The sequence below is a fragment of the Eucyclogobius newberryi genome, unplaced genomic scaffold (assembly GCF_026437365.1).
Source record: "Eucyclogobius newberryi isolate DKJ021-1_F unplaced genomic scaffold, fEucNew1.0.hap1 SCAF_6, whole genome shotgun sequence".
NCBI lineage: Eukaryota > Metazoa > Chordata > Actinopteri > Gobiiformes > Gobiidae > Eucyclogobius > Eucyclogobius newberryi.
Genome location: NW_027316278.1, coordinates 30204655 through 30224954, shown reverse-complemented (window position 1 = coordinate 30224954; position 20300 = coordinate 30204655). Strand labels below are relative to the sequence as shown.

Genomic DNA, 20300 nt, shown 5'->3' with positions numbered 1-20300 from the left:
ATATCGATGCGTGTTTTCTATGGACGATTGTTTTTTAAATGATTTCAGAAACACTGCTTTGTTTCTACGTTTAGCTCGTTTGTTTTGCTCATTTTGGCTTTTAGTTGTTACATGATAATAATAATAATAATAACTTTTATTTGTATAGCGCTTTTCAGTGACCCAAAGACGCTGAACATATATAAAAACATATATAAAAAGGGTGATGATCTGAAGTTACAGTCAATACCGTCATTATAATTAATATAGCAGACTAAAACTAAACTACTAAACATATTCTTACAGCCAGATCAGACCATATACAAGTCTGTTCCTTTGTGCATATTGGAGAAACAACGATTTAAATGCATATAACATTTTACTCATTGTATGGCAGATTTAGTTGACCAAAAATATATTTCAATGGCTGAAAAATGAAATCATAAACTAAAAAAATAATAAACATTTTAATAAGTTGCTGCTCTACAATTGCACAATACTGCCAGCCTTGCAACGACGCCTCAAAATACTCCTGCTCCTGTGCCTGTGTATATTTACTTCTGTTTTGTCATTATTTTCCTGTTCTTGCTGGTTCACTGAAAGCTGTTCCTTTTTATTATTAATTTTTTAGCATAATTTGAAATGGCTGACATTTGCTGAATTGTTTTTTATTTGTATTGACAAATCAACATCTGCTAAAAGACGATATTACATTACAATTACTTGCACAATTTAATCAGGATTTAGCCAATGCAAAGCCAGCCATAATCCACAGGTACTACGGTACTTTTATTACCACGACATACAACGAGCACAGTTTTGCTTTTATACTTCCAGCCAGGAAAACACTTTGTGAAATATAGGACTTCTAATGTTGTGACTCTTATCTAATAGATCATACTGTGGAATTTACTTTGTTCGAGTTGATTAATTATTACACTTCATCCTGTGCAAATGAAGCAGCAATAATACACCAGTACCAGTAGCTTTTGAGTCTAAATAAGTTGTAGTGTGTTGACTAAGCAATTACTGAAAACGTGCCTCATAAACCTCGGATGCTTCCAGTTTGTCGAATGTAATTTCTGCATGAATTTACCTACTGTTACATTTGTAAGCGTAGTTTTAAATGTCACTTTTGTGGAGGATTTGTTCCAGCTGCGTGGTTTTGTACTAATCTGCAAGAATGTATTCACTTTTCTGAAAATAACTACAGCTCTGTCTACAGCTCTGTATTTATTGTAATAGTTTGCTCTTTTGGCAGAAATATGAATTAAAATGTTTTCAAGCTTTTATTTACTCTTGTGTTTCATACAATAGCTTGTCAATGTAATCAATGTAAAAGCTATTTAACATTATGTTCAGGTGTTTTATCTAAATAAAGTTAGCCCGTTTTCTGTTGCTTTAGTAACTTTAGTAACTAATCAAGCACATTTCTCTTACATCTACATTTTTTAAAATACTTTCAGGTTTGTTCCAAATAAATTAGGCTGCTGATTAAAAAAATAAAACTGATTTTAAAAAAGACGTTATTTCAATGATTTAATCCAACACGTTTATTCACGTTGCTGCACTGAAAGTTATAGAAAATATGTGAAAAGACCATTTACACGTTGACAACATTTCAGACGGCTCATTTATGTGCAATTTGAATTTAGTGAAGATATTTTGCATTTCTTCATTCCCTGCAAAGAAAGTGATGAAATTGGTCTCATCTTTTACCGTCATTACGACACAAACAACAAACGCAATGTTTCCTATAGTTTACAAACTTACGGTAACGCTCAGCGGAATCCCTGGCTCTGATTGGTCCGCTCGGTCGGGCTTTGCCTTTGCGCGTGCGGAGCGTGTCTCGCCCATGATCCCGCCCTCCTCACGCCGCTGCAGCTGTCAAAGGCATCAAAGCGCCTTTTCCTTCACTTTTGTTGCCTCCTGCTTTCTCCAAGGAACATGTTTCAATAAGGGTACCATTTCCCCACGATTTCACTGAATTATATCGCCCGAAATCCGGTAAGTAAAGGCGCGTTTGTGCTAAAAACGTGACCACTTCCTAATTGAAATGCTAGCGCAATGAATGACGGCGTGCCACTAATCAAATGTGGCGTGTTAAGAGTATCAGGCGTGGTAAGTTATTTAAACACAATTTGCGTTCAAAATAACTAATAAAATGCACTTGAATTTACGTTATCTGCAAAATGAATGGAGGATGATAGTGTCGCAGTTTATATTCGGGTAGCGGCTTTTATATCGCTTTATTTAGTCGCTAAGCTAACTGTTTATTATAATGCAATGCTAACGTGAGTCTTCATTGGTTAAACACTGTTTTCCATTAGATAATAGTTGACATCGGTGTGTTTGATTTGTCTTGGCACACCTTAAAAACATGATGAACAGGATTTGGTATCATATATGAACTTTGATCCTCTTAAACCTCATCAATTCAACCTTTATTATCAACCCTGAAGCAGTGAGTCATGGCAAACGTCTGCAAAGCTTAAAGGCCATGTTACAGGTCAGATCTGTGGAGAGGTGGCCCTACTGCAAGTAAGAGAACAATGTTTAGTGATAGATTTTTTTAATAAAAGTTATAAAAAACACTTGATTATTCGCAGATAGACCAGTTTAATGCAGTACTGCGGGACATTCTGAGCTAAGCAATAACTTCTCCATGGAGATTAGCACGTGGCAGAGCAGAAAAGATAGCTTGAGTGCACCTTTAATGTCAAAACATGATCTGTGTCCCCAAATATAGTCTTTACATATAGCAATTGTAATGCTGTATTTGTTTTGTTTAAAAAAAATACAAGATGGGTGCGGAAGTTGTAAAGTTTTTTATTTTTTATTTTTTTGTTATTTTAAACATAAAATGAAGAAATCTGAATGTATTTTTGTACCAGCTGCAAATCCCATGTTGTGTGAATGTAGCATAACATCGGTATACACCAAAATATATATAATGCCCAAGTAATATTGTAGTTCGTTTGTTAATGAGAAGGTAACTGAATATGTTTGCTGTTGTGGGTGCTATTTTGAGAACAATAATGCAAAAGAATAAACGGGATTCAGAAGTAAATTAGATTAGATATTATCTCTCTACTCAGCGTTTCTCTGTCAAACCCATTTTACGACTTAACGGAGTTCCAGTACTGTACAATCCATTATATTATTATTAGACACACACGAACTCCAGCGTCAAATGCTGTGCACACTTTGTATAGTTGTCAGGGGCGACCGTCTGACTGAGGTAATCCCTGCTTATTGCTTTCTAATGTTTCCTCGAGGGCTGAGCTGTGCCTGAGCGACATCAATAGTGCCAAGTCGCTTTAGCCGAGTTAGTTTTGCACATATGAAATTAAATAAAAGTCATGTTTAGTGCTGTCTGCGCAGAGCAAAGTGGCACAGTCGTGAAGTCTGTTGGTTTGAGAAAAAGAGGTTGTGGAGAATGTAATTTAGAAAAGATGAACAATTTCCTGCAACTCGTGATTATTTCAGCAGTCGACGAGTCAAGCAATTACTTTTAAAAATGCATTGGTAAAGCAAATAAAGCAGGGCTGCAACTGATGATCATTTCGCTAATCGATTAGTCTGTGTTTAGATTGTTTTTTAGATGAATCGGTTAGTTGCACAAGTAATTTTTACTAAATTTGACCCGGATGAAGCTGAAATTAAGCCGGTTGAGGATGATGATGGAGCGGAATAGAAGTGTTTTCATCAAATGCACTAAATGTATACATTTTCCATGTCATTTTTATGGAATTTACCACAATTTCAGCCATAAAACCTATTTTCTCACCTTGTTTTGGAATCCATAGACAAGTTAACAATGCAATTACTTGATTAGTTGACAGTTATTCCAATAATTGATTAATCAATTAACATTTTCACAGCCTTAAAGTGAAGGTTGACTGAACGCTTCTAGACGGAGAATAATAATTAAATTGTATTAAAATTGGATGAAAATCAAAGTGATTATTCTTTCATTCATTTTGAGTCTTTGTAATAATTGCTGTGTTTTAGGGCTTGTAATGCTCTAAATAACAATTACAATTAGCAGAATATGACTTCACAGCGTTACGGTTACGGTATTCCAAATAAATACAGCCCTACTCAGATATTTTATAAACAAGATCTCAAAACTTCAATTAAGTAATATATCTCCCATTTCTTGTTAAGACCACTACAAACCTGTTTCGAAACGGGTGGGATTTTTCAGTCTTGTTTCAAATTTCTCTGATTAAAATGTGCACTCGATTTTTAAAATGTGTCAGACAAATTAGCTAATAGTTATTTATTCCCCCCCCCAAATCCGTAATGGGCAATTTGACCAGCAGTGCTAGCATCAAACCGAGCAACATTATGACCATATAAGGGCGGACATTATTGACAATAATGAAAATGACACTAATCAGACAATATTGTTCAATCTAAATTCTAAGCCTTTTATTTCAGTGGTTAAAATAAAAAAAGTAACCACAAATCATGGTTACTCATTTGGAAGATTACGCTGCACGTTTACTTTCGTTTTACCACCGTTTCTTGCAGACATTTTGATTAGTTTATATTGTCATTTTGCACACCTCCACCACCGTGACCCCTGCACGTGCGACTGAATGTTCTACTGTTCCCCGGCCCGTGGGTTCTGCACCTGCGCTCTCCGTGTCTCTGTTTACGTCTGACATTTAAGAGTCGTCGCGGACCCTCGTATGTTCCCCCCCCCTCGGTGTCTCAGGTGTGTTCACACTGTGGGGCTAAAATAGAAACGGCTCGGCTTGCTCTGCTCTTGTAGAATTTTGCTTACAGCTCCAGTTACACTTCCTCTCGCTGGAGGCAAATAAATCTGTTTCAGTTCAAGTATTGATACTCGAATATGATACTTAAACTAGCGTCGAAACAAGATGCTTGTTGTAAAGTATCGGTTCTGGAAGAAATCTAACATAGGAGAAAATTGCAACTTTCCTGAATAGCTTTAAAATGGTATGGATCAGTCTCAGAACCAGTTTAGGACCAGTGCAACAGCGACTATTAAGCCTTTCCCTAGTATCGAGTTTGACAACACTAATGTATACAATAAAGTAGAATCTCACAAATTGACAAAACAAGAAAAGATGGCCATTTGACCTCGATCTTAACTTCTCTGTATCTGCTTTCGTTCTCCACTTGCACTTCCTGTGTGACGTGCACTTCCTGTGTGACGTGCACTTCCTTTGTGACGTGCTCTTCTTGTGGGTCACGCGCATGACCGGGCCCTCACAATCTTGATGCTGCTCACCACACATAATGGCAGAGGCCCAGTTCAAACCGCGATAACACTCGGATGGGCCGGCCCGTATCAGCTCCCTTTCTTAGTTGCGACAGAGTTAGTGGCTAATTGCTACCGCTAAAGTGACCTAAACACTGACGAGGATAAATACTGTAATGATGAAAGAGATGAGACGTGAAAAGTATGGATGTCACAATATCAAATGTTTGTGTTGGGATTATTGTGAGGAAAAACATCACGATTTAACGATTATTGAGACCGTGACCAAACAACAGTTAAATGTTTAATTTTTTTCATTCCCATGGTCTATTCCTCAAGTTTGTGGCTTTCTGAATGACAAAATAAGCTTACATGTGACAAAAACACCCAGATAAAAAATAAAAAGGTCAATTCTATATATTTAACAAAAAGACTTCATTTTGCTCCTAAAATGGTCACGATTATTATTTTTTGGTCCTTAAGATTTTATTGTGACCAGAATAATCACGATTATCGATTAACCTACCATATTAATCTTGACTTCCCTAGTGAGCAGTGGAAGCTCTGAGCACAATCGCTTTGACACAATTTGAGATCGCTCAAAATAGCCCCGAGACTAGATCAGTTTCAATAATGCGAAAAAAAACAAAACAATTGCTATAATAGATCTTGGTGAAATACAAAAGGCCAGTAATGAATCACAATTAAACAAGGACTGGACTTGTACCAACCAGGTCTGAACCAGGACTATCCCAGAATCTAAAGCCGAATTAAATTGACTAAAGCAGTGAACAAGAGACATTTGTCGTTGGCAGTTGTCCTGCTGTAAATGTTTTAATAGCATTGTCTACTGTTAAACTTGGTCAGAAAGTGTGTGCTGCCTCCAGTGCAAACGTGCAATGTGACACCACACTAGGGCTGCAACAATTATTTTAGCAAGTTTATTAATAGTCAAACAATTATTTCTACTGTACACTGAGACTGTACTATACATTGTCAACCAAATGAAGGTTGAAATGTGGTGACAGAAGGCTTCTAGATGGAGAATGTTTATTGAATACAGTGTATTATTAATGATGAAATTGTTTATTCTTCAACATTTTGATGTAATAATGCCACAGTATTTGTTATAAATGTAATTTAGTCTGTTTAGAGTCCCTATGGTCCAGGTAAAGGTCACAATCAGTGGATTAACGATGAATTATAAACACCTGGTGCAGGGGCGGAGCTTGAAGTGTGTTGATACTTGTCAGACCAATCACACTGCTCCTTTTAGACCTCCAGGCCCCGCCCGCTCACTCTCACCTGCAGTACCTCAGGCTCCGCCCAGTTCAGTAGCTCTGTTTTTTGTTTTTTTTAATTAAAATGATTTGTGTTTTTTTTTGTACAAAGATGGTTTATTTTTTATCTTTGTGGCCTTCAGTGGCAAGTGTTGTAGTGATTTTGGGCGTTACAAAAATAAATTGAATTTAATTAAATTTATATTGTCAATGTTATTATTAATTATTATTATTACTTTTGCCTAGCTTGTGCCATGTTTTGTGGACTTGACTCTTCTAAAGAATACTACTTTCAAATATCACTGTTTGTATGTATACTGACTGGCATTGTACATGTTTTGATTTAAAAAACACAGAAAAATACGTAGCTCTGTTTTGAAATGCGGTTAAATGGTCTAGTCCCAATTTATATACAAATATTCTAAAAGTCGCAGTAGTGCTATACAGTTTCAGTCGCATCACTCGGCCCTAGTACTTCTGTGTTATTCAGTGTACTCCTTTATAATCCTGATCTGTCTCTGGTCTGATCCCGTGTGCTCCTCAGCTCTTCTGTGGATTAGGATTACACTTTCTCACCAACGCAGATTACACTCGAACCAGACCGAGACTTGAACCAGACAGTTTCTGGTTCATTGGCAGCCGCTCCACCACCGGAAAATCAATACATATCAAATCTTCTGGTCAAATCGATCAGTAGTCCATTAGCAATAAGGCAGTACTGTAATATGATGTGGCCTGAACATTGTTTTGTTTCTCTTCCAGGCGATATCCAATATTTGCTAATATCTATATAAATATGTTACACATCCATGTCAAGGCCCACACATAAAAGTAAAGTCATGGTTAAGATCACAAATTAACTTTTTTCATAGCATTTTTATCATAGTTATGTAAACATACTGCCACCTCTTTAGATTAATTTCTCTTCAAAAGTAGGACTAGATTAGTTTTTTTTTAACCAATATGTGGAAACCAGTACTGCACGCAATTGGAAAATAAGATATGGTTGTAAAATACTGCAATATTTGACATAATTTTAACAATATAACTAACGATAGCGTGTCATTTCCTTGTACGTTTTCCCTTCAAATAAGACCAAACTAAACCTGAGTTTACTACATAAACCTGCTGTCAAAACAAAAGTGTTATTGCAGCAAATTTTGGACTGGAAAACTATGGAAAACCAGTCATGAAAACATTAAAACTCAGATTTGATTTTAAATACATTACATTTCTATTTATTTGAAGCAATATTGATTATTGCATCAGCCAAATTTGCAGTATTGATACTTAAGCGGTATATTGTGAGGAACGGGTGATATATCAGTTCCAGTATTATGACTTACCCTAGTTAAAATATTCCCCAATACAACAAATATCGATATTAGCACTGATACATAACATCCTTAGCAACATTTAGCACATTCTGTTAAATGCACTCAACATTATCATAGAGTTGAATGTATTCTGTCTTTTTTCAATGTATCTTTTGATAAATTGCATCTAAATGAATTGAAACAGTAGTTGATAAAGAGAGTCTGATATTGATATTGATTTGTTGTTGTTGGTGTTGTTGTTGTCCAGGCTCTGCTCCGCCATGTTGTCCAGACTGAGGATCTGCGTGTCCACCTCCCGGCCGTGTGTGTCCTCCGTGGTCAGATGGGCCCACACCAAAGAGAAGGGCAAACCGCTCATGCTCAACCCCCGCACCAACAAAGTGAGCGCACGCCCGCTTTTCAAACTCGCCGTGTCAGTCAAGCGAAGGGGGAACGTTTGTGCCGCGAGAAACTGAACGGGGCGGTGCAATTTGTATTGAGTCAAAATACAGCATGTCATCAGTTAACATGGCTGTGGAGGGTCAAATGTGTGCAAATAAAGTAAAAGTCTTATTTAGGACAAAGAAGAGCAGGTCGACATCTACTTATTTACATGTCATGATCTTCCCAATTTGGACAAAAGGTGACAGTTCTTCCTGTTTATAGACTGTTTGACTTGTAAAGTATGTTGTACAGACTAAATTATTAGGCCCGAGCGCCACAAGCTGGCGAGAGGCCTATTAATCTCGTAAGGCCGTGCGAAGCACGGCTGCGAAAGTGCGCACGTAGTGCGCACGAAATCGAGCGCGAAGCGCTCGCCCACTTCCAAACACTCACTAACGCACTCCTTCACTCACGCACGCCCCGTGCATACTAATTAGTTGTAGGAAAATGGAACATTACCGTTGTAAACGGGCGAAGCCCGTGCAAATGTTCGCACTAAACGAGCACTTTACAAAAGTACCCTTCAGTGACCAGGGACCCACACCATGAGGTAGGAAAGCGCGAGCGCTTTCCGAAAATGTATAGTTTATGATATTTGGAAAATGGGAAACATTGTTTTCGCATCGGAATATTATTCTTTCTTCTTCTTTCTTCTTCTCGGGACCAACCCCCCTATTTTTCACCCAGTGAACATTGACGAAAAGTCACAAAAATTTGCACACCTCTAAAAATCGTGCCTCTCTACATTCTGGCTATTTCCCTTTTTCTAAAATAAAAAAAAATTGGCGCGTCAGCGCCCCCAAATGTACCAAAAATGCATTGAGAGATGGGAAATGACCCCAAAAAAATCTGATCGTAGAATCATGAAATTTGGCGCAGAGGTAGATGGTGACAAGAGAAGTAAAAAATATTATTACGGCAACGCCGTCCGCACAACCAAATGTCGGCCATATTGCTTCAAAAATGGCTAAACATGACTTCGGAGTTTTTCCAAACGTCGTACTTTTACGAACTCCTCCCAGGGCGTTGGCCCTAAAAAGCTGAAATTTGGTGAAAATGCTACTGAGGAGTGGGACATCAAAAGTTATCCAAATTACATTGATACCTCTCACGGTCTCTGTGCGGCAAAGCCGCAAACTGTAGCAAGAATTTCATAAATCTCCCAAATTTTACATTTCTGCCGTTTGCGCAGATAAATTCCGAATTGCGTCAAATTAGAATCAGTTGTTAAACTCTTTGCCCTAAACCTACTTGAAGTGAAATAAATTCATTTGGAGCCACAGCGCCCCCTACAGATTTTATATGGAGGTTAAATGTTTAGTTTTGCGAAATTATATGAAATTTGACACACAACTCAATTTTAGAATCCCCATCAAAAAAGTCAATGAGACCCATGTCATAATTGTTATGGCGTTGCCGTAACGATGACCGAAACCTTCCATGCTATTCCAATGGGGAAATCGCCAGAACATGTTTACACTTTAGACTTTCACAAACTCCTCTTAGGGCGTCAGCCCTATTAACCTGAAATTTGGTGAGACTCATCTTCAGGGGTGGCCCATCAAAAGTTATCCACATTTTTATTCAAAGAGTCACGGTGTCTGTGCGGCAAAGCCGCACATTTTGCCAAGAATTCAAAATAAAATTGCTTTTTGATGGTAAAACAAAGGGGAGAAGATGTGACAGCGTCACAGATTCAGCAGTAGGCGTAATAAAAGGACAATTGGGGTGCGTTAGCGCCCCCTCCTCTTGCGGCGTGGCGGCGGCGTAGCGAGGGCCGATCATTGCCGCTTGCGGCTATATTTATTATTACTTTCTGTGACTATATGAATTACTTTCTGGTGATTATGTTTTAATGCAACATATTGGACCCAAATATATACATTAAAAAACACTATCTTAATTAGTAATTTAGCTATTAGTAATAGTAATTAAGATAAGATTTTCCTTTATTGTCCACGCATGGGGAAATTTCATTGTTGCAACGCAGGTAGATACAGAGGAAAAGGAAAGATGACTTAATAGAAGAACTCTTTAAACAAAACTCTTGTAAACAAAAACTCCTGTAGACAAAACCTCTCATTTCCTAATAAGGAATGGAGGGGAAAAATAAAGATAAAATAAAATAAAAACGGCTAGCATAAGACAAGATAATACCAATAATAATGGTAAATCTTGTCTTACGCTAGCTGTTAATTAGTATTAGTAATAGTAATTTAATATAATTGACCAAACAATACAAACGCATTTAATTTGTAACATGATCTCACTCCGTCAGTTATGCCATGTAAAAGTCATTCAGTGCTAAAAATAAACCCTCAGGCCAGTGGAAAGTCAAAACAAGCCTGCTGCACAAATACTTGAAGAGGGCTAAAAAGGTTAGATATTTTTACGCACACTAAAAGGGCCAGGGGAGTGTTGGAGTGGGTAGATTTGTAAAAATGTTTAAGGATTTCATTATGGGGCTTAGTGAGTGAATTGCAACCAGTTTTGCAAAGTTTGCAGTAATAATTTGAAGAGTTCTGTTGGTGAAAATAAGGAAGTGAGCAGTGGAAAATCTGCATGAACTGTGGTAAATGCTCTCTCAGCGTGACTCGGCAGTCTGCTCAGCCCCTTCTGCTCCTCCAAACATGATGTGTTCCATGTGTTTTGGCCTCCTCCCTCCTCACACCAGCACATACACCAGCACATACATGTGGGGGGGGACTCGTCTCATATTTTAGAGGGCTGTGCTCCTCAGACTGGTCTCCATTGGTCAGTTTGGAGCTGCTCACCTTAAGGGGAGCCTCAAACTGCAGAAATGCTTTTGTAAAAACCGCTATAAAAGTCTGGGTTGATCCAAGAAGAAAAACAAAAAGAATGGCCTAAACTATTGTGGTGATTATGGTATCCTCCTGAACAATAACCTATTAACAATACTGAAATACCACTCAAACTATCAGACTTGTGTAATATATTAGACATTATATATTGTATGTGTTTTTCTACTTCAATTGTTATTCGATTAAAAAAAAAAAAAAAACTAAAAAAAAATCCTTTGGTGCTTTAATAATCAGTTCTTTTTTAGATGAGGATGCCCCTGTTTCCAGTTTAAAATATACATACATACTTTTTCCAGTTTGGAAGGCGCAATTGTTTACTGTAGCTTTTGTTTATCTGATTCACAAAAAAAGCTGCACTTTTTGTTAAATTTACCCTAACAAAAACTAAAATCACTTCTTCTTCCAGGGCATGGCCTTCTCCCTTGAAGAACGGCAGCTCTTGGGGCTCCACGGCCTGCTGCCCCCTAAAGTGGAGACTCAGGACACCCAGGCCATGCGCTTCCAGAAAAACCTCAAGAAAATGACGGATCCTTTAGAAAAGTGAGTTCTGACCTGCAGGTTTAGCCCACTGTGTCTGGGCCGTGCGTTTGAGCACGTTTTTGTTCCAATCAATGACAAAACATGTGTGATTGAATGAATAAATGAGAGGAGAGCAGGAGTGTGCTACCTCCATGACCTCTCCTCACCCTCTGGACAGAGGAGAACAGGAGTGTGCTACCTCCATGACCTCTCCTCACCCTCTAGACAGAGGAGAGCAGGAGTGTGCTACCTCCATGACCTCTCCTCACCCTCTAGACAGAGGAGAGCAGGAGTGTGCTACCTCCATGACCTCTCCTCACCCTCTGGACAGAGCAGTGCAGGAGTGTGCTACCTCCATGACCTCTCCTCACCCTCTAGACAGAGGAGAGCAGGAGTGTGCTACCTCCATGACCTCTCCTCACCCTCTAGACAGAGGAGAGCAGGAGTGTGCTACCTCCATGACCTCTCCTCACCCTCTGGACAGAGCAGTGCAGGAGTGTGCTACCTCCATGACCTCTCCTCACCCTCTAGACAGAGGAGAGCAGGAGTGTGCTACCTCCATGACCTCTCCTCACCCTCTAGACAGAGGAGAGCAGGAGTGTGCTACCTCCATGACCTCTCCTCACCCTCTGGACAGAGCAGTGCAGGAGTGTGCTACCTCCATGTCACACATTACACACATGTAACACACAGCATACTTCATACTTCATACTGCAGCTCAACACGCTCTGATGATCGATGAAAACGTGTGACACAACCACAGATAGTCACACTTTTACTTTCTGTGTAATAAAATGGGGGCATACAAGTCTGTGTTTATAACTGCAGTGGGCTAGAACAGGCCCTGCTATGAAGCTCAAATGTCCTGTCCACTTCAACGTTTGCTCTGGTTCCGGAAGTACATTTCTCATTATTTTTTGCCATAGGAAAAACAACCACATGAAAAATTTTAAATTCTGTCAAATGATAAGTAAGCTTTCAAACATTTAATATATATTTTTCATGGAATCCTTACAATTAGGACAGTAAAAAAGTCTATTATTTTTCTTCAAGTTTACTTTTGACTGTACATAAATAAAAGTATCGTGTGTTTTCCATATTTGACCCGCCCTGCATTGTCGCCTGTAACTTTGTCTTCCAGATACGTTTACCTCATGGGCATTCAGGAGAGGAACGAGCGTCTCTTTTACAGAGTTCTGATGGAGGACATCGAGGAGCTGATGCCCATCGTGTACACGCCCACCGTGGGCCTGGCCTGCACGCAGTATGGACACATATTCAGACGGCCCAAGTCAGTCCAAGCACACTTCTCTCAGTCTTTTGCACACCTTAAAACGCTACAGTCAAAGAGATTTAGACTCTGATTTAGATTTTGTTTTATCGCAGCAGATAAACTCTGTATTAAATTAAAATGAATTAAAATTATTTTTCTTCAGAGGTCTGTTCATCTCCATAAAGGACAGAGGACACATTCGCTCCATCCTGGACAACTGGCCGGAGCAAAGCGTGGCTGTGGGTACAGTTTTAATTTTATTTGAAGAAACTACTTTTTAGCCTATTTAAAAATATGTTTTAGCCCTTCAGAATGTATTATTATCAAGCAAATCGAAATTAGGGCTGCATAATATGTCGCAGTAATCGATATTGCCAGAAAATATATCGCAATGTTCTCCATCTGATTGAAATATACAGTTTTTTTCTTTTGTTTTGAAGTCAATTTTAGTTTTTCAGTTTTTTTGTGTGTCTTAATTTAATTTAGTTTCTGTGAAGTTTTAATTATTATTTTTAGTCATTTTAAATTTAAGGCTTGTCAGTTAACTAGTAATTTATTTAAATATATCTGATTGTATTGTGTCATATTAAATCACTCAATAATACAGTATTATCACAGTACAAAACATATTCATATTGTGCTGCCCTGATATAAATGGAGTGTTTTTTTTTATATCATGCATGATTTTAAACTCATTAAAACGCTTGTCATGATTAGATGTTTGGCTCTCATTCGTTCATGCTGCTCTGCTGAACGTGCATTATTGTAGATGGCATGTTAAACAGTCTCAGCTCGTGCTGCTCTGACATCCTGCGTTTGTCTGGTGCAGGCGGTGGTGGTGACGGACGGGGAGCGTATTCTGGGCCTGGGGGACCTGGGCGTTTATGGGATGGGGATTCCTGTGGGCAAACTGTGCCTGTACACGGCCTGTGCAGGGATCAGGCCAGAGAAGTGTCTGCCTGTGGTCATCGACGTCGGCACGGACAACGAGGTGAGGTCACGTACGGAGATGGGAGATCGGCGCCGTTGCCGTAGCAATTAACGGATCAGAACAAAATGTATGATGAAAGTGCTGAAGGGCTCCAATAAGAAGCTCCCAAAGAAGCTGGAAAATAAAATGGAACATCATAATAATGATGATACTAAAAATAATAATAATTTATGTTAAAGAAGACAGAAAACATTAAGGATTAATTTTAGGGCTGAAGCATTTGCATATTTTAAACTGAAATCATGAAACAAATTGTAATTCTGTATTAATGTTTTAGCAGTTCATATGTCAATGTGTTTTAGAACATGTTTGTAGAAGTATAAACCACGCTTCGAAAGCTTTGTCAATCAAATTATATTATTCAAAAACTAGCACTGACCTTTTAAAGTGTGACTATAGTAATTAAATTACAATTAAATTTGCAGCCTTAGTTTGTACGGGGCTTGCCTTGAGGACCGGGCTGCTCCGGTCGGTGTTTTCCTCACCGGTTCCTCCGTCTGCTTTTAGACTCTGCTCAAAGACCCGCTGTACATGGGCCTGTACCAGAAGCGAGACCGGACCCAGGCCTACGACGACCTCATCGACGAGTTCATGGAGGCGGTGGTGGAGAAGTACGGGCAGGACACGCTCATTCAGTTCGAGGACTTCGGGAATCACAACGCTTTCCGCTTCCTGAGGAAATACCGGGAGAAGTACTGCACCTTCAACGACGATATCCAAGGTATGCTTTAGATTCTAGGGTGGAGGCGGTGCAGTGTCACAAGTGATGATGTGGTCGTTTCATAGGACTACTAGAATGAGGGGGAATCAAATCAGTTTTATTTGATGACCTCCTTATACTTACGTCACAACATTCAATGGTGTCCATTTCCTTACAGTTGCATTGTTTGTCCAGGAATACAAACTGTATTTTGATTACATATACATTATATACACATTATAGATACTTTAACCCTTTCTTTTCTAAATTGGTGGCAGGCTTAAAAGTCTAGAAACCAGAGGGTTGCTGGTTCGCTCATGGACCTGGATCTCTATGAAACGGGTTCTCTGGGGCGTCGCCTAAGGAACTGTAGCCTCTGAAAGTGATTGCTCTGCCTTGGGTGTGTTTTTCTTCCAGGTACAGCAGCTGTGGCTCTGGCCGGTCTGTTAGCCGCGCAGAGGGCCGTGGGCAAACCCATCACCGAACACAGGGTGCTCTTCCTCGGGGCTGGAGAGGTAACTGTTCTGTGGATTCATTTGCTCAAAGACCCTTCTGAAGCCTCCAGTGAGTCCTGTAAATGAAGAGACACGGATGTTGTTATTTTTAGTCCCTCTCAGAACAATAGTTGAGGATTTGCTCAAGAAGGATGGATTTGTTTTTTTTCTAAATGGCACTTGCAATCAAACTCTTTGTATAGACTGCCATCTGCTGGTCAATTTTAAAGTTTTTTTTAATCCCTCGAAATTTTCCTACTTTCTTTATACCTCAGGCTGCTCTGGGCATTGCTAATCTGATCGTCATGGCGATGATGGAGAGAGGGATGACTCAGGCGGAAGCGCGTGATAAGATCTGGATGTTTGACAAATATGGACTTTTAGTAACGGTACGTGCAGACATTTTAAGAACATAAAGGAAATTACTCACACACACTTTTAAATCACTTTATATTGTTTTGGATCCTAAAATTTATCCACATCAAAATTGTCAATATTTCAGTTTAAACGTTACATCATTTCCAAGGACACGGTGTTTATGAAAATCCTGTGTTTTGTTTCTGCTCTTCAGGAAAGGTCTGACATTGACAGCAACCAGGAAGGATTTGTCCACGACAGTCCAGGAAACGTGCAGAGCTTCCTGGACGCCGTGAACACCATCAAACCCACAGCCATTATCGGTACAAAGTCGCGTCATCTTTCTTCTATATAATTCTTTGGCAAACATGAACAAATAGTCACAGTTTTTCTTGCCTGTAGGCGTGTCCGGAGCCGGGCGACTCTTCACTCCAGACGTGATCAAAGCCATGGGAGCTCTGAACGATCGGCCAATCATATTCGCCCTGAGCAACCCGACCACTAAAGCCGAGTGCACGGCGGACGACGCGTACACGCTCACTGATGTGCGCGGGGTTATATGCTCTTCTGTTTTCTGCTGAACATTATTACTGCCAGTTGTGTATAAATACTTCCAGTCGAATTGAGAAGGCCAAAACTGATGGTTAAATGAGTTTTATTGCTTCCTTTCCGTGCCATTCAACCAACGTAAGGCAAGAAGCAATAAAAAAAACATTACATTTTGTCCGTATGGCCACCGTATTACTAGCTCATTACATTAGCATAACATTTTACAACACTTTTGTACATTAAACATTTACAATTACTCAAAAATATACTCATTTCTACTACACACCTTGTTTCCATGTTGACCGTTGTTCAAATGACACTTAACATGTTTAGTCCATGTTTTTAACCATTAACTGTAGTTCATTTTACGTTGCGTTTTTTCTTTTTCTGTCTAGTGAATTTTTGTTTCACAGCCATTTCCGGCCACACAGGAAGTTACCAAAATAAAAGCAAAACCATTATAATACTATGTAAAAGTATTAAATTGTCCTTTTACAAATCCAGTTTGGCAGGATTGTGTTTTAGTAAGAAAAGACATTACATCGGTCCATAATAATAAGAAAATAAGCATGATATTGTTTCCGTCACAACAGGGCAGATGTCTGTTCGCCAGTGGAAGCCCCTTTGGTCCAGTGACTCTGAGCGACGGACGAGTCATTACGCCAGGACAAGGAAATAACGCCTACATCTTCCCAGGTAAAAAAAAATAACCGTCAAATGTTATTAAATTAATATACTTTTTATCAGGAAATGTACCTAAAATCTGTTAATGTTATTTATAAAGACAATACGGCTTCACACAGACATAATGTAACGTATTTGCTTTGCGTTTTCATTGCAAAATTAAAAAGTACTTGAGTTGTATTAAGTGGAAGTTACAGCAGGTTCTGAATTATAATTTGAGGTTGCAGAAATAATGCACAAAACTTTATTTTCATTCGCTCTTATTACTTTTTTATTACTTTTAAAAAAAATCTTACTTAAAGTGACATCTTAACTTTCTGGAGGTGGAAATAAAAAGTTAAAATAGTGCCATAGTTTGGATTATTTATATATACATATTATAAAGAAAGATGCAACATTTCCATGGAAACGAGCAGGTCGAGACTCCTTCAGGCCAAGTACGAGTCAGGTTTGCGGCGGTGACGCCTTTCTCGTAACAACACAGGTTTGTAAGATGTTTTAGTGCAGTAAAAACATGCCTTTTTGTGTTTTTGGCTAAAACGTAACACAATATGTAATTCCCAGCTCTTCTACTTTGTACTGCGATTGTGTGACGTCATTTTGAAGTAACGTTACTGTTGTTTGCAGGTGTGTCTCTGGCAGTGATCCTCAGTGGAGTCAGACACATCAGCGACACTGTGTTCTTAGAAGCTGCGAAGGTCTGAACTCTTCTCATTAGGGTTTATTTAGAGCTTTCCCTGTCCTTCATTCACCATTCTTCAAACACGACATAAGCGGGACCATGTGTGTATGTACCAAATGGCTGTTATTGTTTTCCAGAATCTCGCCGAACAGCTGAGTGACAAGGAACTTCAAGAAGGCCGGCTGTATCCTCCACTGTCCGACATTAGAGAGGTTTCAATGCAGATGGCGGTCAAGGCATGTATTCAAACAGTTTTTCAGCTTTAGATTAGTCCTGTTCCTGCGAATGTAAGACCGTCGCATCTGTCCAAATGCAAAGGCTGCAACGTTTTATGCAACATCATTTCTCTTGCAAAATGTCCCCACAGGGTTTGTTATGTATTAAACTGGATAACAGTATAGTTTAGACTCTTGTTCATCAACAAAACAATATAATGCATGCAATATTTGTTGTATTGTGTTTGTTTGGCAGTTCACAGTCAGTCTTAAAGTACTGAACAGTTTAGTAGAATCATTAAGTGTTGTCAAATTTCAAACTCAATTCAGATTCCAAGGAAAATGCTGCATACTTGATACTGATTTCACACAATGATAAACAAATCTATATTTTAATAGAACTAGTGCAAGACTGCATCTTAATACTGTATTTTCCAGACTATAAGTCTCACTGGAGTATAAGTCATTTTTTTGGGGAAATTTATTTTATAAAATCCAAGACCAAGAACAAACACCTTCAGCTACATGACGCACAGACAACGAAGTGTCTGGTATGTTAACGTAACATAATAACAGTTATTCAGATAACTATAGCATGAAGAACATGCTAACAAGTTTACCAAAGCATCAGTTTAACCCCAAACCACTAAATCCATTTAAACAACTCCACAAACTCCGGAGGAAGAGGAAGCGCAGATTCTTCTTCTGCGTCACTTAGAGCCTAGAGCGCCCTCTTGAGGTTCTCAGTGTAAAAATAATGATCAAAATTATATAATAATTACTAATATCACAGAAGTAGCTCTGGAGTTTAAGTCTTACCCTGGCCGAACTATGTGCGATTTATAGTCCAGAAAATATGGTATTAAAGAAATTGACAGATCAAGGACATGCTAAAACTTGTATTTTCTTTCTTTAGCAACTCTTACTCTGTCCTAAGTATTACAGATGGAAAAATACCGCTCTGGCATTAATGTTGAATAATATTCTGCGGAATGAATAGAGTCGAATGTAAAAAGACACGTCAGATCTAATCCTGATGACTGTGCTGTTGTTCCTTCCTCAGGTGATGGAGTTCGTCTATGCAAACGGCATGGCGTTCCGATACCCGGAGCCCATGGAAAAGAACGCTTTCGTGAGGTCCACGGTCTGGAACATAGAGTACGACTCTTTGCTCCCGGACATGTACGACTGGCCCGGGGTCAAGTTCTCCCCCCTCAAGTGATTCCAGCTGACCACGCTTCCCCCACGTGACCTGCCCTTTCCTTTAGTCCACCACAGCGCTAGTCTATGTAGGGTGGTAAAAATAGTCCTGTTGATAAAGGTGCATAGTGTGACTTTTCCATCTGCTCGTCTCCATTAGGACGTACACCGAAACCTCCGAAAATGCGCACTCTTCCAATAACAGATGTATAAGTCGGCCTGGTGGAGTCAGAAGTCGAATGTCGTACTGTAAAACATCCTCGACGAAGCGGTTACATCTCCATGGCGACGAGCAGGGAGCAAAAACATGCGGGAAAAGTTACACCGTTCACCTTTTTAAGCCGTGAATGTGACTCTCCCAAGTTAGTGCAGCTTCTACCATGCCAGACCCTGGACTAATGAAAATGAAAGTTAAATTGGTAAAAACGTTTCATTGGTCTGTGGTCGGATACAGTCTCGTGTTTTCATAGCAAAGGAAAAGTGAGAAAAAGGGCTGTAAAGGTAAAATATGTGTGTTTTTTGAGTCTGTATCACAACAAAACGGCACTGAACGCTGAAGTACACGATCCTCTAATGCCCCCTGGTGGTAGAAAGTGGCAGCGCTGTTACAAAAGTAAGATTTAAATCATAGTCACGTGATCAAAAAGAAGAATACACTTGGTGCCTGATTTATTGATAAACGTTTAAATGGATTGGTGTACACTCAGGTGAGGTCCTTAAAGGATAAATAATAGTTGTATTTTTATGAAAAGCACTTGAATTATGAAAGATTTGTCTAATTATATAAAGGAAAAGGCTGCATTACACAACCAGCGTTCACTCCAGCAGTTTATATTTATGTCTACATATGTTTTAATTCTTTTCTAGTTTTTGTTGTATTTGGTGTGTATTTGTTTTACGTACAGCTGCAGGTAACACTCCTATTGTTTGGTAAATTATGTCATGTCATTTGCTCCTTGTTGCCTGTTCAAAGCGCCCATACACTCCATTCTACAAGGAAAAGTGTTTTAATTGCATTGGCAATCTTGATTTGTGCATTTCCAGTGCTTAAGGTTACTGAATATCCGACTGCTCAAATGTTCCCGTCGTGTCAGAAATGTGGCGTTTGCTGTCCAGTTGTAATTTGTACTGTAGTCTGAACTGTATGAACCATGCCTTACCCTGAACGCTGCTTAATGCATTTATAACTGCAACCAAAGCCATTTCATGTCTGATCATTTCTGTTTGAATTTCACCGCAAAATAAACTACCTAATGGGAATAAATAACATGTTTCCATTCAGTCCAAGACCTTTCCACAAATACTTGGTACAAGTCCAAATGCACAGTTGTCCCACTTCTGTCTCTGCTTCTTTCTAAACCCATAAACTGAACATAACAGCACTGCATGAGTACATTTTTAGCCACACGTTTTTACTACTCTAAAGTAAAAAATACTGCTTTCAATATTATAATGACCTAAACACACAAACAGTAAATCAGGATAATATTTAGATTTTCCCTGAATGTATTCTGTGAAATGTATTTTTTAAGACAGACAATTACCGCCTATGTGTATAT

The 20300-nt window shown here is 39.0% G+C and overlaps 1 protein-coding gene across 1 annotated transcript; it reads left to right on the top strand.

Annotated features, from left to right (window-relative positions):
• The first annotated feature begins 1844 nt into the window (after positions 1 to 1844).
• Positions 1845 to 19951, top strand: me2 (malic enzyme 2, NAD(+)-dependent, mitochondrial). The gene is made up of 15 exons (XM_072433140.1): positions 1845 to 1986; positions 8080 to 8212; positions 11484 to 11617; positions 12738 to 12887; positions 13033 to 13108; positions 13699 to 13860; positions 14368 to 14581; positions 14978 to 15075; positions 15330 to 15443; positions 15626 to 15734; positions 15814 to 15956; positions 16554 to 16656; positions 17272 to 17342; positions 17464 to 17562; positions 18605 to 19951. Exons 2-15 carry the CDS (start codon positions 8093 to 8095, stop codon positions 18761 to 18763), a joined length of 1752 nt encoding a protein of 583 aa, XP_072289241.1. The 5' UTR covers positions 1845 to 1986; positions 8080 to 8092; the 3' UTR covers positions 18764 to 19951.
• The last annotated feature ends 349 nt before the right edge of the window (positions 19952 to 20300 follow it).